Here is a 16,162-nt window from a genome sequence, read left to right as displayed (position 1 = left end):
TTCCCCACCCCAGTGTTTACTCTATTCTCCACCCCAGTGTTTACTCTATTCCCCACCCCAGTGTTTACTCTATTCCCCACCCCAGTGTTTACTCTATTCCCCACCCCAGTGTTTACTCTATTCCCCACCCCAGTGTTTACTCTATTCTCCACCTCAGTGTTTACTCTATTCCCCACCCCAGTGTTTACTCTATTCCCCACCCCAGTGTTTACTCTATTCCCCACCCCAGTGTTTACTCTATTCCCCACCCCAGTGTTTACTCTATTCCCCAACCCATTGTTTACCCTACTCCCCACTCCAATGTTTACTCTATTCCCCACTCCAGTGTTTACCCTATTCCCCACCCCAGTGTTTACTCTATTCCCCAACCCAGTGTTTACTCTATTCCCCACCCCAGTGTTTACTCTATTCCCCACCCCGGTGTCTACCATATTCCCCACTCCAGTGTTTACTCTATTCCCCACCCCAGTGTTTGCTCTATTCCCCACCCCAGTGTTTAGCCTAATCCCCACCCCATTGTTTACTCTATTCCACAACCCAGTGTTTACTCTATTCCCCACCCCAGTGTTTACTCTATTCCCCACTCCAGTGTTTACCCTATTCCCCACCAAAGTGTTTACCCTATTCCCCATCCCAGTGTTTACTCTATTCCTCACTCCAGTGTTTACACTATTCCCAACCCCAGTGTTTACTCTATTCCCCAACCCAGTGTATAATCTATTCCCCACCCAAGTGTTTACCCTATTCCCCACACCAGTGTTTACTCTATTCCCCAACCCAGTGCTTACTCTATTCCCCACCCCAGTGTTTACTCTATTCCCCACCCCAGTGTTTACTCTATTCCCCAGCCCAGTGTTTACCCTATTCCCCAACCCAGTGTTTACTCTATTCCCCACCCCGGTGTCTACCCTATTCCCCACCCCAGTGTTTACCCTAGTCCCCAACCCAGTATTTACTCTATGCCCCACTCCAGTGTTTACTCTATTCCCCACCCCAGTGTTTAATCTATTCCCCACCCCAGTGTTTACTCTATTCCCCAACCCAGTATTTACTCTATTCCCCACCCCAGTGTTTACTCTATTCCGCAACCCAGTATTTACTCTATTCTCCACTCTAGTGTTTACTCTATTCCCCACCCCAGTGTTTCCTCTATTCCCCACCCCAGTGTTTGCCCTATTCCCCACCCCGGTGTTTACTCTATTCCCTCCCCAGTGTTTACCCTATTCCCCACTCCAGTGTTTACCCTATTCCCCACCCCAGTGTTTACCCCATTCCCCACCCGTGTCTCCCCTATTCCCCAACCCAGTGTTTACCCTATTCCCCACTCCAGTGTCCACCCTTTTCCCCACCCCAGTGTTTACCCTATTCCCCACCCCAGTGTTTACTCTATTCCCCAACCCAGTGTTTACTCTATTCCCCACCCCAGTGTTTACTCTATTCCCCACCCCAGTTTTTACCCTATTCCCCACCCCAGTGTGTACTCCATTCCCCACTCCAGCGTTTACCCTTTTCCCCACCCCAGTGTTTACCCTATTCCCCACCCCAGTGTTTACTCTATTCTCCACCCCAGTGTTTACTCTATTCCCCACCCCAGTGTTTACTCTATTCCCCACACCAGTGTTTACTCTATTCTCCACCCCAGTGTTTACTCTATTCCCCACTCCAGCGTTTACCCTTTTCCCCACCCCAGTGTTTACCCTATTCCCCACCCCAGTGTTTACTCTATTCCCCACCCCAGTGCTTACCCTATTCCCCACCCCAGTGTCTACCCTATTCCCCACTGCAGTGTTTACCCTATTCCCCACCCCAGTGTTTACTCTATTCCCCACCCCAGTGTTTACTCTATTCCCCACCCCAGTGTTTACCCTATTCCCCACCCCAGTGTTTAATCTATTCCCCACTCCAATGTTTACTCTATTCCCCACTCCAGTGTTTACCCTATTCCCCACCCCAGTGTTTACTCTATTCCCCACCCCAGTGTTTACTCTATTCCCCACCCCAGTGATTACTCTATTCCCCACCCCAGTGTTTACCCTATTCCCCACCCCAGAGTTTACCCTATTCCCCACCCCAGTGTTTACCCTATTCCCCACCCCAGAGCTTACCTTATTCCCCACCCCAGTGTTTACTCTATTCCCCACCCAAGTGTTTACCCTATTCCCCACCCCAGAGTTTACCCTATTCCCCACCCCAGTGTTTACTCTATTCCCCACCCCAGTGTTTACCCTATTCCCCACCCCAGTGTTTACTCTATTTCCCACTCCAGTATTTACTCTATTCCCCACCCCAGTGTTTACACTATTCCCCACACTAGTGTTTATTCTATTTCCCACTCCAGTGTTTACTCTATTCCCCACTCCAGTGTTTACTCTATTCCCCACCCCAGTGTTTACTCTATCCTCCACCGCAGTGTTTACTCTATTCCCCACTCCAGTGTTTACTCTATTCCCCACCCCAGTGTTTACTCTATTCCCCACCCCAGTGTTTACTCTATTCCCCACTCCAGTGTTTACTCTATTCCCCACCCCAGTGTTTACTCTATTCCCCACTCCAGTGTTTACTCTATTCCCCACCCCAGTGTTTACCCTATTCCCCAGCCCAGTATCTACTCTGTTCCCCACCCCACTCTATTCCCCACTCCAGTGTTTACTCTATTCCCCACCCCAGTGTTTACTCTATTCCCCACTCCAGTGTTTACTCTATTCCCCACCCCAGTGTTTACCCTATTCCCCAACCCAGTATCTACTCTGTTCCCCACCCCACTCTATTCCCCACCCCAGTGTTTACTCTATTCCCCACCCCAATGTTTACGCTATTCCCCACCCCAGTGTTTACCCTATTCCCCACCCCAGTGTTTATTCTATTCCCCACCCCAGTGTTTACCCTATTCCCCTCCCCAGTGTTTACTCTATTCCCCAGCCCAGTGTTTACTCTATTCCCCACTCCAGTGTTTACACTATTCCCCACCCCAGTGTTTACTCTATTCCCCACCCCAGTGTTTACCCTATTCCCCACCCCAGTGTTTACCCTATTCCCCACCCCAGTGTTTACTCTTTTCCCCACCCCAGTGTTTACCCTATTCCCCAACCCAGTGTCTACTCTGTTCCCCACCCCACTCTATTCCCCACCCCAGTGTTTACTCTATGCCCCACCCCAGTGTTTACCCTATTCCCTACCCCAGTGTTTACTCTATTCCCTACCCCAGTGTTTACTCTATTCCCCACCCCAGTGTTTACCCTATTCCCCACCCCAGTGTTTACTCTATTCCCCACCCTAGTGTTTACTCTATTCCCCACCCCAGTGTTTACCCTATTCCCCACCCCAGTGTTTAACCTATTCCCCACCCCAGTGTTTACCCTATTCCCCACACCAGTGTTTACTCTATTCCCCACTCCCGTGTTTACTCTATTCCCCACCCCAGTGTTTACCCTATTCCCCAACCCAGTGTCTACTCTGTTCCCCACCCCAGTGTTTACTCTATTCCCCACCCCGGTGTCTAGCCTATTCCCCACCCCAGTGTTTACCCTATTCCCCAACCCAGTATTTACTCTATTCCCCACTCCAGTGTTTACTCTATTCCCCACCCCAGTGTTTACTCTATTCCCCAACCCAGTATTTACTCCATTCCCCACCCCAGTGTTTACTCTATTCCCCAACCCAGTATTTACTCTATTCTCCACTCCAGTGTTTACCCTATTCCCCACCCCAGTATTTACTCTATTCCCCACTCCAGTGTTTACTCTATTCCCCACCCCAGTGTTTACTCTATTCCCCACCCCAGTGTTTACTCTATTCCCCACCCTAGTGTTTACTCTATTCTCCACCCCAGTGTTTACTCTATTCCCCAACCCAGTGTTTACTCTATTCCCCACCCCAGTGTTTACCCTATTCACCACCCCAGTGTTTACCCCATTCCCCACCCGTGTCTACCCTATTCCCCAACCCAGTGTTTACCCTATTCCCCACTCCAGTGTCCACCCTTTTCCCCACCCCAGTGTTTACCCTATTCCCCAGCCCAGTGTTTACACTATTCCCCACCCCAGTGTTTACCCTATTCCCCACCCCAGTGTTTACTCTATTCCCCACTCCAGTGTTTACCCTTTTCCCCACCCCAGTGTTTACCCTATTCCCCACCCCAGTGTTTACTCTATTCTCCACCCCAGTGTTTACTCTATTCCCCACCCCAGTGTTTACTCTATTCCCCACCCCAGTGTTTACTCTATTCTCCACCCCAGTGTTTACTCTATTCCCCACCCCTGTGTTTACTCTATTCCCCACTCCAGTGTTTACTCTATTCTCCACCCCAGTGGTTACTCTATTCCCCACCCCAGTGTTTACTCTATTCTCCACCCCAGCGTTTACTCTATTCCCCACCCCAGCGTTTACTCTATTCCCCACCCCAGTGTTTACTCTATTCCCCACCCCAGTGTTTACTCTATTCCCCACCCCAGTGTTTACCCTATTCCCCACCCCAGTGTTAACTCTATTCCCCACCCCAGTGTTTACCCTATTCCCCACCCCAGTGTTTACTCTATTCCCCACCCCAGTGTTTACCCTATTCCCCACCCCAGTGTTTACTCTATTCCCCACTCCAGTGTTTACTCTGTTCCCCGCCCCAGTGTTTACTCTATTCCCCACTCCAGTGTTTACTCTATTCCCCACCCCAGTGTTTACTCTATTCCCCACCCCAGTGTTTACCCTATTCCCCACACTAGTGTTTACTCTATTCCCCACTCCAGTATTTACTCGATTCCCCACTCCAGTATGTACTCTATTCCCCACCCCAGTGTTTACCCTATTCCCCACTCCAGTGTTTACTCTATTCCCCACCCCAGTGTTTACTCTATTCCCCACCCCAGTGTTTACCCTATTCCCCACACTAGTGTTTACTCTATTCCCCACTCCAGTATTTACTCGATTCCCCACCCCAGTGTTTACTCTATTCCCCACTCCAGTGTTTACCCTATTCCCCACCCCAGTGTTTACTCTGTTCCCCACCCCAGTGTTTACTCTATTCCCCACCCCAGTGTTTACTCTATTCCCCACCCCAGTGTTTACTCTATTCCCCACCCCAGTGTTTACTCTATTCCCCACCCCAGTGTTTACTCTGTTCCCCACCCCAGTGTTTACTCTGTTCCCCACCCCAGTGTTTACTCTGTTCCCCACCCCAGTGTTTACTCTATTCCCCACTCCAGTGTTTACTCTATTCCCCACCCCAGTGTTTACTCTATTCCCCACCCCAGTGTTTACCCTATTCCCCACACTAGTGTTTACTCTATTCCCCACCCCAGTGTTTACTCTATTCCCCACTCCAGTGTTTACCCTATTCCCCACCCCAGTGTTTACTCTGTTCCCCACCCCAGTGTTTACTCTATTCCCCACCCCAGTGTTTACTCTATTCCCCACCCCAGTGTTTACTCTATTCCCACCCCAGTGTTTACTCTATTCCCCACCCCAGTGTTTACTCTGTTCCCCACCCCAGTGTTTACTCTGTTCCCCACCCCAGTGTTTACTCTATTCCCCACCCCAGTGTTTACTCTATTCCCCACCCCAGTGTTTACTCTATTCCCCACCCCAGTGTTTACTCGATTCCCCACTCCAGTATTTACTCTATTCCCCACCCCAGTGTTTACTCTATTCCCCACCCCAGTGTTTACTCTATTCCCCACCCCAGTGTTTACTCTATTCCCCACCCCAGTGTTTACCCTATTCCCCACACTTGTGTTTACTCTATTTCCCACTCCAGTGTTTACTCTATTCCCCACCCCAGTGTTTACTCTATTCCCCACCCGTATTTACTCTATTCCCCGCCCCAGTGTTTACTCTGTTCCCCACCCCAGTGTTTACTCTATTCCCCACTCCAGTGTTTACTCTATTCCCCACCCCAGTGTTTACTCTATTCCCCGCCCCAGTGTTTACTCTGTTCCCCACCCCAGTGTTTACTCTATTCCCCACCCCAGTGTTTACCCTATTCCCCACCCCAGTGTTTACTCTATTCCCCACCCCACTGTTTACCCTATTCCCCACCCCAGTGTTTACCCTATTCCCCACCCCAGCCGTTATCCTATTCCCCACCCCAGTGTTTACCCTATTCCCCACCCCAGTGTTTACTCTATTCCCCACTCCAGTGTTTACTCTATTCCCCACCCCAGTGTTTACCCTATTCCCCACCCCAGTGTTTACCCTATTCCCCAACCCAGTGTCTACTCTGTTCCCCACCCCACTCTATTCCCCACCCCAGTGTTTACTCTATGCCCCACCCCAGTGTTTACTCTATTCCCCACCCCAGTGTTTACTCTATTCCCCACCCCAGTGTTTACCCTATTCCCCACCCCAGTGTTTACTCTATTCCCCACCCCAGTGTTTACTCTATTCCCCACCCCAGTGTTTACCCTATTCCCCACCCCAGTGTTTACTCTATTCCCCACCCCAGTGTTTACTCTATTCCCCACCCCAGTGTTTACCCTATTCCCCACCCCAGTGTTTACTCTATTCCCCACCCCAGTGTTTACTCTATTCCCCACCCCAGTGTTTACCCTATTCCCCACCCCAGTGTTTACTCTATTCCCCACCCCAGTGTTTACTCTATTCCCCACCCCAGTGTTTACTCTATTCCCCACCCCAGTGTTTACCCTATTCCCTACCCCAGTGTTTACTCTATTCCCCACCCCAGCGTTTACCCTATGCCCCACCCCAGTGTTTACTCTATTCCCCACCCCAGTGTTTACTCTATTCCCCACCCCAGTGTTTACCCTATTCCCCACCCCAGTGTTTACCCTATTCCCCACCCCAGTGTTTACCCTATTCCCCACCCCAGTGTTTACTCTATTCCCCACCCCAGTGTTTACTCTATTCCCCACCCCAGTGTTTACCCTATTCCCCACCCCAGTGTTTACTCTATTCCCCACCCCAGTGTTTACTCTATTCCCCACCCCAGTGTTTACCCTATTCCCCACCCCAGTGTTTACCCTATTCCCCACCCCAGTCGTTATCCTATTCCCCACCCCAGTGTTTACCCTATTCCCCACCCCAGTGTTTACCCTATACCCCACCCCAGTGTTTACTCTATTCCCCACTCCAGTGTTTACTCTATTCCCCACCCCAGTGTTTACTCTATTCCCCACTCCAGTGTTTACTCTATTCCCCACCCCAGTGTTTACTCTATTCCCCACCCCAGTGTTTACCCTATTCCCCAACCCAGTGTCTACTCTGTTCCCCACCCCACTCTATTCCCCACCGCAGTGTTTACTCTATGCCCCACCCCAGTGTCTACCCCATTCCCTACCCCAGTGTTTACTCTATTCCCCACCCCAGTGTTTACCCTAGTCCCCAACCCAGTGTCTACTCTGTTCCCCACCCCACTCTATTCCCCACCCCAGTGTTTACTCTATGCCCCACCCCAGTGTTTACTCTATTCCCCACCCCAGTGTTTACTCTATTCCCCACCCCAGTGTTTACCCTATTCCCCACCCCAGTGTTTACTCTATTCCCCACCCCAGTGTTTACTCTATTCCCCACCCCAGTGTTTACCCTATTCCCCACCCCAGTGTTTACTCTATTCCCCACCCCAGTGTTTACTCTATTCCCCACCCCAGTGTTTACCCTATTCCCCACCCCAGTGTTTACTCTATTCCCCACCCCAGTGTTTACTCTATTCCCCACCCCAGTGTTTACCCTATTCCCCACCCCAGTGTTTACTCTATTCCCCACCCCAGTGTTTACTCTATTCCCCACCCCAGTGTTTACTCTATTCCCCACCCCAGTGTTTACCCTATTCCCTACCCCAGTGTTTACTCTATTCCCCACCCCAGCGTTTACCCTATGCCCCACCCCAGTGTTTACTCTATTCCCCACCCCAGTGTTTACTCTATTCCCCACCCCAGTGTTTACCCTATTCCCCACCCCAGTGTTTACCCTATTCCCCACCCCAGTGTTTACCCTATTCCCCACCCCAGTGTTTACTCTATTCCCCACCCCAGTGTTTACTCTATTCCCCACCCCAGTGTTTACCCTATTCCCCACCCCAGTGTTTACTCTATTCCCCACCCCAGTGTTTACTCTATTCCCCACCCCAGTGTTTACCCTATTCCCCACCCCAGTGTTTACCCTATTCCCCACCCCAGTCGTTATCCTATTCCCCACCCCAGTGTTTACCCTATTCCCCACCCCAGTGTTTACCCTATACCCCACCCCAGTGTTTACTCTATTCCCCACTCCAGTGTTTACTCTATTCCCCACCCCAGTGTTTACTCTATTCCCCACTCCAGTGTTTACTCTATTCCCCACCCCAGTGTTTACTCTATTCCCCACCCCAGTGTTTACCCTATTCCCCAACCCAGTGTCTACTCTGTTCCCCACCCCACTCTATTCCCCACCGCAGTGTTTACTCTATGCCCCACCCCAGTGTCTACCCCATTCCCTACCCCAGTGTTTACTCTATTCCCCACCCCAGTGTTTACCCTAGTCCCCAACCCAGTGTCTACTCTGTTCCCCACCCCACTCTATTCCCCACCCCAGTGTTTACTCTATGCCCCACCCCAGTGTTTACTCTATTCCCCACCCCAGTGTTTACTCTATTCCCCACCCCATTGTTTACCCTATTCCCCACCCCAGTGTTTACCCTATTCCCCACCCCAGTGTTTACCCTATTCCCCACCCCAGTGTTTACCCTATTCGCCACCCCAGTGTTTACCCTATTCTCCACCACAGTGTTTACCCTATTCTCCACCCCAGTGTTTACCCTATTCGCCACCCCAGTGTTTACCCTATTCTCCACCACAGTGTCTACTCTATTCCCCACCCCAGTGTTTGCCCTATTCCCCACCCCAGTGTTTACCCTATTCCCCACCCCAGTGTCTACTCTATTCCCCACCCCAGTGTTTGCCCTATTCCCCACCCCAGTGTTTACCCTATTCTCCACCACAGTGTTTACTCTATTCCCCACCCCAGTGTTTGCCCTATTCCCCACCCCAGTGTTTACTCTATTCCCCAGCCCAGTGTTTACTCTATTCCCCACCCCAGTGTTTACTCTATTCCCCACCCCAGTGTTTACCCTATTCCCCACCCCAGTGTTTACCCTATTCCCCACCCCAGTGTTTACCCTATTCCCCACCCCAGTGTTTGCCCTATTCCCCACCCCAGTGTTTACCCTATTCCCCACCCCAGTGTTTACCCTATTCCCCACCCCAGTGTTTACCCTATTCACCACCCCAGTGTTTACCCTATTCCCCACCCCAGTGTTTACTCTATTCCCCACCCCAGTGTTTGCCCTATTCCCCACCCCAGTGTTTACTCTATTCCCCACCCCAGTGTTTACCCTATTCCCCACCCCAGTGTTTACCCTATTCCCCACCCCAGTGTTTACCCTATTCCCCACCCCAGTGTTTACCCTATTCCCCACCCCAGTGTTTACCCTATTCCCCACCCCAGTGTTTACCCTATTCCCCACCCCAGTGTTTACCCTATTCCCCACCCCAGTGTTTACCCTATTCACCACCCCAGTGTTTACCCTATTCTCCACCACAGTGTCTACCCTATTCCCCACCCCAGTGTTTGCCCTATTCCCCACCCCAGTGTTTACCCTATTCCCCACCCCAGTGTTTACCCTATTCCCCACCCCAGTGTTTGCCCTATTCCCCACCCCAGTGTTTACCCTATTCACCACCCCAGTGTTTGCCCTATTCCCCACTCCAGTGTTTACCCTATTCCCCACCACAGTGTTTACCCTATTCTCCACCACAGTGTCTACTCTATTCCCCACCCCCGTGTTTACCCTATTCCCCACCACAGTGTCTACTCTATTCCCCACCCCAGTGTTTGCCCTATTCTCCACCACAGTGTTTACCCTATTCCCCACCCCAGTGTTTACCCTATTCCCCACCCCAGTGTTTGCCCTATTCCCCACCCCAGTGTTTACCCTATTCACCACCCCAGTGTTTACCCTATTCACCACCCCAGTGTTTACCCTATTCTCCACCACAGTGTTTACCCTATTCCCCACCCCAGTGTTTGCCCTATTCCCCACCCCAGTGTTTACTCTATTCCCCACCCCAGTGTTTACCCTATTCACCACCCCAGTGTTTACCCTATTCTCCACCACAGTGTTTACCCTATTCCCCACCCCAGTGTTTACCCTATTCCCCACCCCAGTGTTTACCCTATTCCCCACCCCAGTGTTTGCCCTATTCCCCACCCCAGTGTTTACCCTATTCACCACCCCAGTGTTTACCCTATTCACCACCCCAGTGTTTACCCTATTCACCACCCCAGTGTTTACCCTATTCACCACCCCAGTGTTTACCCTATTCTCCACCACAGTGTTTACCCTATTCCCCACCCCAGTGTTTACCCTATTCACCACCCCAGTGTTTACCCTATTCCCCACCCCAGTGTTTGCCCTATTCCCCACCCCAGTGTTTACCCTATTCACCACCCCAGTGTTTACCCTATTCACCACCCCAGTGTTTACCCTATTCTCCACCACAGTGTCTACTCTATTCCCCACCCCCGTGTTTGCCCTATTCCCCACCCCAGTGTTTACCCTATTCCCCACTGCAGTTCCATTTAGGTGTGACCTGGAACATGATCGGTATCTGAGTGCTTTTTAACCCAGTATAAACCAAATTAGCATCTAGTTTTACATAGGGCCATCACTGTTATTCAAGTCGAAAAAAAGGAGATTCTAAGTGAGGGTATAAGGAAAGATACTTAATGCACAAAAAGGATACTTTTCTGAGCTATTGAAGAAAAGTTTAGATACTCATGCAAAAGACTGATTTAAATAACAAAACTGCAAACTTCTATTTCAGTCAAAAAATGCGAGACACTGACACAGCCTGAACGTGGGACGATGAACTGCTCCCATCCGATTGGGAACTTTAGCTACAACTCAACGTGTGACTTTTGGTGCCCTGAAGGATTTCTGTTGTCTGGAACAAACTGGCTCGAATGTGATGCGTCTGGACAATGGACAGCAAAGGCCCCTACTTGCAAAGGTAATATATGCACCCAACAATCAGTGTCACTGCAGCTTTCTCTCTATTCCCTGTGAGGGACTATGGGTAGGTGGATCATTTTTCTTTTCAAACGTAAAATGTATAGAATGAACTCTGTTACTGTGCCTGTTGAGCCTTTCATTACTGGATTTGTTGGGCCTACCGGGTGGCATACTGGGTGGACTTTCCAGGGTAGCCCAGGAACTCCCCACACATGACTCCAAAGCTGGTTGTGGACACTGGTGTGGGCAGTTGCACAGAAGGCTCGTCTGCCCGCCCCAGCCCCGCACCCCCAGACGATCAGAATTCCTAATTGTGTTTACACAGGGTGGAAACTCAGCAAATCTGGGTTCCACTCCAAAATCCTGTCCCGTTCCTGCCGGCAATCTGCCTGCTTTGTGCCCTTCCCCTCCACAGGAACTTCGGGCCCCAAGAGTTGAAGTTGCCTCTTCAGTGCAGTTGTGAAGGAGTGTTGCATTGTTAAAGATAGTCATTTGGGTGAACCGCTAAGCAGATGCCCCATCTACCTGTCCCAGTTCAGATGAATCCCATGAATTCAAGGAAGAATTGGAAGTTCTCCTGATGCCATGGATCCTCCTGTGTACAAAATGGCTTCCAATTTGCCTACATAAATTAGTCACCGCATTTCAAAGTTAACAGTCTATGTGAAGCACTTTGAGATGTTTCTGAGAGATGTGATAGGATTCTATAAAAAGGAAAGCTTTTCCTTTTTTATTGTTCTAAATGTGTCTTCTCCTCTCCTGAAGACACTAACACTCACTACAGCATGCATGCTGTCAGCACTCTGATACATGTGGCCATTCTTAGTGCTATTAGGCTATTTGACTATAGAGAACATCACATGAGCCTAAATGTGTCTTCACCTATCATGAGCACACATATTTTCCTGCGGGCCTGATTTTTAACTCTTCCTAGCCCAGGGCACTGCAGCCAAAAGTAGCAATCCTTCTGCTACCAGATTAGATCAGCTAACAGCACAGACTGGGGAATCAGACCTGAGACTTCCTAGTCTGTATGGCTCAGTATAACACTGGTGCTGTCTCTTTACCCACAAAACCATCAGGGTTTTGTTCTTCATGGATTTCGATAACATTGCTGAGGAACAGACTAATTACTAATGGGATGTTCTTCACCAGTGTTCTGAATTTTAAAGAATAATTTATAAAGAGAAGTGGAATTCCATGAAATCAGACACCTGGCTGCCAATCACAAGATGAGATAAATTCTGCCACTTCCACCATATGACATAATTTTGTGAGCTGGGGCAATCCAGAAAAATCAGGCGACATCCTAGTTTCCAATTGACTATTCGTCTTTGCCGTGTGTGTGTAAATAGAACCAGCGTGAATAGTGTCACTAATTTTCCAGCCATGAAGTGTGACATGCTGAGGAGCCCAGACAGAGGAACCTATAACTGCTCCAATCCCATTGGAGAGTTCAGTTACAGCTCATTGTGTGGTTTTAGCTGCGCTGAAGGATTTATATTAATGGGATCAGACAGTCTGGAGTGTGGAGCTTCTGGACAGTGGACAGCACAGACCCCCACGTGTACAGGTACTGTACTGCACCAAATGAACACACATTTGTGATAATAATGTAAGCTGTTTATACACATTAAAGAGTATGTTTCACCTTTACAAATGAACATTGAAATTCAAACGTGTATTTCAGTTGTAACCTGTCAGGCACTGGCACAGCCTGAACGAGGGGTGATAAACTGCTCCCATCCCATTGGAGACTTCAGTTACAACTCAACATGTGGCTTTGACTGCACTGAAGGGTTTGTACTGAATGGATCAGACAGGCTTCAGTGTCAAGCCAATGGACATTGGACAGTGGAAACTCCCAGCTGTAAAGGTACTGGGGAACTTTACATTAATCATTTTTAAATGTAATGCAAAACTTTTAATAAAAGCTGGTTTTACATCTGCAGTATTTAAAGTTGAGAAAATATATAGGATATGCCATCTTTCAACATTCTAATTTTAAGTTCTAATCTTGTATTTCAGCTGTAAGCTGCCAGACACTGACACGGCCTGAACGAGGGGCAGTGAACTGCTCCCATCCCATTGGAGACTTCAGTTACAGCTCAACGTGTGACTTTAACTGTGCTGAAGGGTTTGTACTGAATGGATCAGACAGGCTTCAGTGTCAAGCCAATGGACAGTGGACAGCAGAGACTCCCAGATGTAAAGGTACTGGGGAACTTTAGGTGAACCATCAAATATTAAAATGGTGTAATCAAACAACAATTCCCACAAACCTGTCTGCTCTCCTCTAAACCTTTTGAGCACTGGAAAACCTGATCAGTTTTCAAAACATTCACATCTCTTTCATTGAGATTGAAATCTTGTATTTCAGCTGTAAATTGTCAAACATTAATAACAACCTGAAAGCGGGGCAATGAACTGCTCCATCCCATTGGAGACGTCACTGACAGCTCAACATAAGACATTGGCAGCACTGCAGGCTTTATTTTAAGGGAATTGGATAAACTCCGGTGTGTAGCAACGAACCATATAAACCTCCATTCACAAAGTTGTCACTCGCTAAATGAATGCTCATTCATAAATTTGGTTTTAAACTTTTCAGTAAAAGCTGGCTTCATCTCCACTGTGCTGTAAGTTATATAATATTACGCATGCATATACTATGTCTCATGTTTTAAAAAAATTTTGAAATTCCAATCTTGTATTTCAGCTGTAGGCTGTCACACACTGACACAGCCTGAGCGAGGGGCAGTGAACTGTTCCCATCCCATTGGAGACTTCAGTTACAGCTCAACGTGTGACTTTAGCTGTGTTGAAGGGTTTGTACTGAATGGATCAAACAGGCTTCAGTGCCGAGCTAATGGGCAGTGGACAGCGGAGACTCCCAGGTGTAAAGGTAATAAGGAACATCACACAAAAACTCATTTTTAAATCATTTATTTTATTAAGTGTTCAAGTAAAAGTTGGTTTCTCATTTCTGATCTGGTATTTGAAACTACATATATATTTATATACACGTATATGTGCCTTATCTTTCAAGATGCTTAACCAATTTAAAACTTGTATTTCAGTTGTAACCTGCCAGACACTGACACAACCTGAACGAGGGGCAGTGAACTGCTCCCATCCCATTGGAGACTTCAGTTACAGCTCAACGTGTGACTTTAGCTGTGCTGAAGGGTTTGTACTGAATGGATCAGACAGGCTTCAGTGCCGACCTAATGGGCAGTGGACAGCAGAGACTCCCAGCTGTAAAGGTACTGGGGAACTTTACATTAATCATTTTTAAATGATATGCCAAACTTTCAATAAAAGCTGGTTTTACACCTGCAGTATTTAAAGTTGAGAAAATATATAGTATATGCCATCTTTCAACATTTTAATTTTAAATCCCAATCTTGTATTTCAGCTGTAAGCTGTCAGACACTTATACAGCCTGAACGAGGGGCAGTGAACTGCTCCCATCCCATTGGAGACTTCAGTTACAGCTCAACATGTGACTTTGACTGCACTGAAGGGTTTGTACTGAATGGTTCAGGCAGGCTTCAGTGTCGAGCTAATGGACAGTGGACAGCAGAGATTCCCAGATGTAAAGGTACTGGAGAACTTTAGGTGGATACTAATTTTTAAATCATATGTAAAGCTGGTCTGCAATATTTGAAACTATATGGCCTAGAAATTCAGTATCGCCACGTTTGGGGCGTTACAGTCGAGCGTGCGCTAAATTTAGCGCCCGGCGCAACTTAGCGCCACCTTCAGCGAAATTGAGTTGCTTCGCCCCAAGAGGTTCTTGCTGCGCTAAAGCAGGCGCTGCACAACTATCCTAAGGCGCTACGCCAGAGAGGCAAGGCGCTACCACCGAGGACGGGCGCAGCGCAGATGCGGCCAGTTAACGATTGCAGGTAGACACGGTGGCGCTGGTCACCTCTTAAAGGGGGAGGGTCGATTTGGCTTGCAGCCACGCCCTGCACATTGGAGCCCTGATTCTCGCCCTGGACAGACCTGCTGCGACATTGTTACGCCTACGACCATGGAGAGGGCCAGGGAGCGAGCGCAGCACTTCAGTGAGGGGGCCCTGAAGGTTCTGGTTGGCGCAGTGGAGTGCAGGCGACCTATCCTCTTTCCGGACAGTGGCAGGAGGCCGCTGCCCAATGAATATCGAAAAGCTTGGAGGGAGATGGCACACAGAGTGACCTCCAGCAGCATGGTACCTAGGACCCCAACGCAATAGAGGAAGAAGTTCAACGACCTCACTCGGATTGTCAGGGTTAGTACCCTTTCCAGTATCCTCTTCACCCCTGCATGTGCACCTCACTTTATGGCCAAAGGGTCCTAAAAGCCCCAATGCCCAGCCCTCATCCAACACCTATGGGCCTCTCATGAAAATCACATGCCCATTCACCACTTTACACACTGTAAGGGCTATTCGACCATGGGAGGCAGTGCAGCCGAGATCAGGGCTTGACACTGTAAAGGCTATTCGACCATGGGGGGCAGTGCAGCCAAGATCAGGGCTTGACACTGTAAGGGCTATTCGACCATGGGAGGCAGTTCAGCCAAGATCAGGGCTTCACACTGTAAGGGCTATTCGACCATGGGAGGCAGTGCAGCCACGATCAGGGCTTCACACTGTACTCAGAGCCCGTCGTTTCTCTTGCAGGGCAAGCTGGCCCACAACAGGAGGCAGCAGCAACGGACTGGGGGAGACCGTCCTGAACTTAACGACCTCAGCGATCTGGAGCAGCGAGTGGAAATATTTATGGCAGGCCGGCTGATTGGCCCCGTCGCCACTGGAGATGCCGACCCCGTTCTGGACAGCAATGATAAAGTCATCACCTTTTTGACCTCTCTCTTTCCACTTGTGCCTCACACCAGCATCCTTTGCCACTATCGAACCAATGCAGTGCATTGCAGCACTCATGCTTCCCTCGCTGCCGCCCTGTCCTCACGCTAAAGCAACTCTTGTACCTCCCTGCTTTCAGATGCTGATTCGCGAGGTGAGGAGGCAGGCCCTCAAGCTGCCACTGTGAGTGAATCGGAAGGCGAGGAGGAGGAAGAGGAAGCCGGAACATCAGTGCCACCCTCAGCCGAGGCAGCCCATGGCCATAATGGGGACACGTCTTCCCTGGAGGGGAGCAGGGGGGAAGGGTCTGAGGA

At 49.4% G+C, this 16,162-nt stretch overlaps 1 protein-coding gene across 1 annotated transcript in view; it reads left to right on the top strand.

The window, feature by feature from the left end:
* Positions 1 to 16,162, top strand: part of LOC147121964 (P-selectin-like) — a 134,669-nt gene that overhangs the window by 97,977 nt on the left and 20,530 nt on the right. Inside the window, exons 11-17 of the mRNA XM_085982555.1 lie at positions 10,809 to 10,994; positions 12,384 to 12,569; positions 12,687 to 12,872; positions 13,025 to 13,210; positions 13,716 to 13,901; positions 14,077 to 14,262; positions 14,415 to 14,600. Of these exons, the coding sequence (XP_085838681.1) occupies positions 10,809 to 10,994; positions 12,384 to 12,569; positions 12,687 to 12,872; positions 13,025 to 13,210; positions 13,716 to 13,901; positions 14,077 to 14,262; positions 14,415 to 14,600 (1,302 nt within the window). The remainder of the gene's footprint in view (positions 1 to 10,808; positions 10,995 to 12,383; positions 12,570 to 12,686; positions 12,873 to 13,024; positions 13,211 to 13,715; positions 13,902 to 14,076; positions 14,263 to 14,414; positions 14,601 to 16,162) is intronic.

Source organism: Somniosus microcephalus, chromosome 3 (assembly GCF_052327205.1).
Source record: "Somniosus microcephalus isolate GS21.2 chromosome 3, FLI_Smic_1.0, whole genome shotgun sequence".
In the NCBI taxonomy this organism is placed as follows: domain Eukaryota; kingdom Metazoa; phylum Chordata; class Chondrichthyes; order Squaliformes; family Somniosidae; genus Somniosus; species Somniosus microcephalus.
This window is presented reverse-complemented; position numbering and strand designations above follow the sequence as displayed.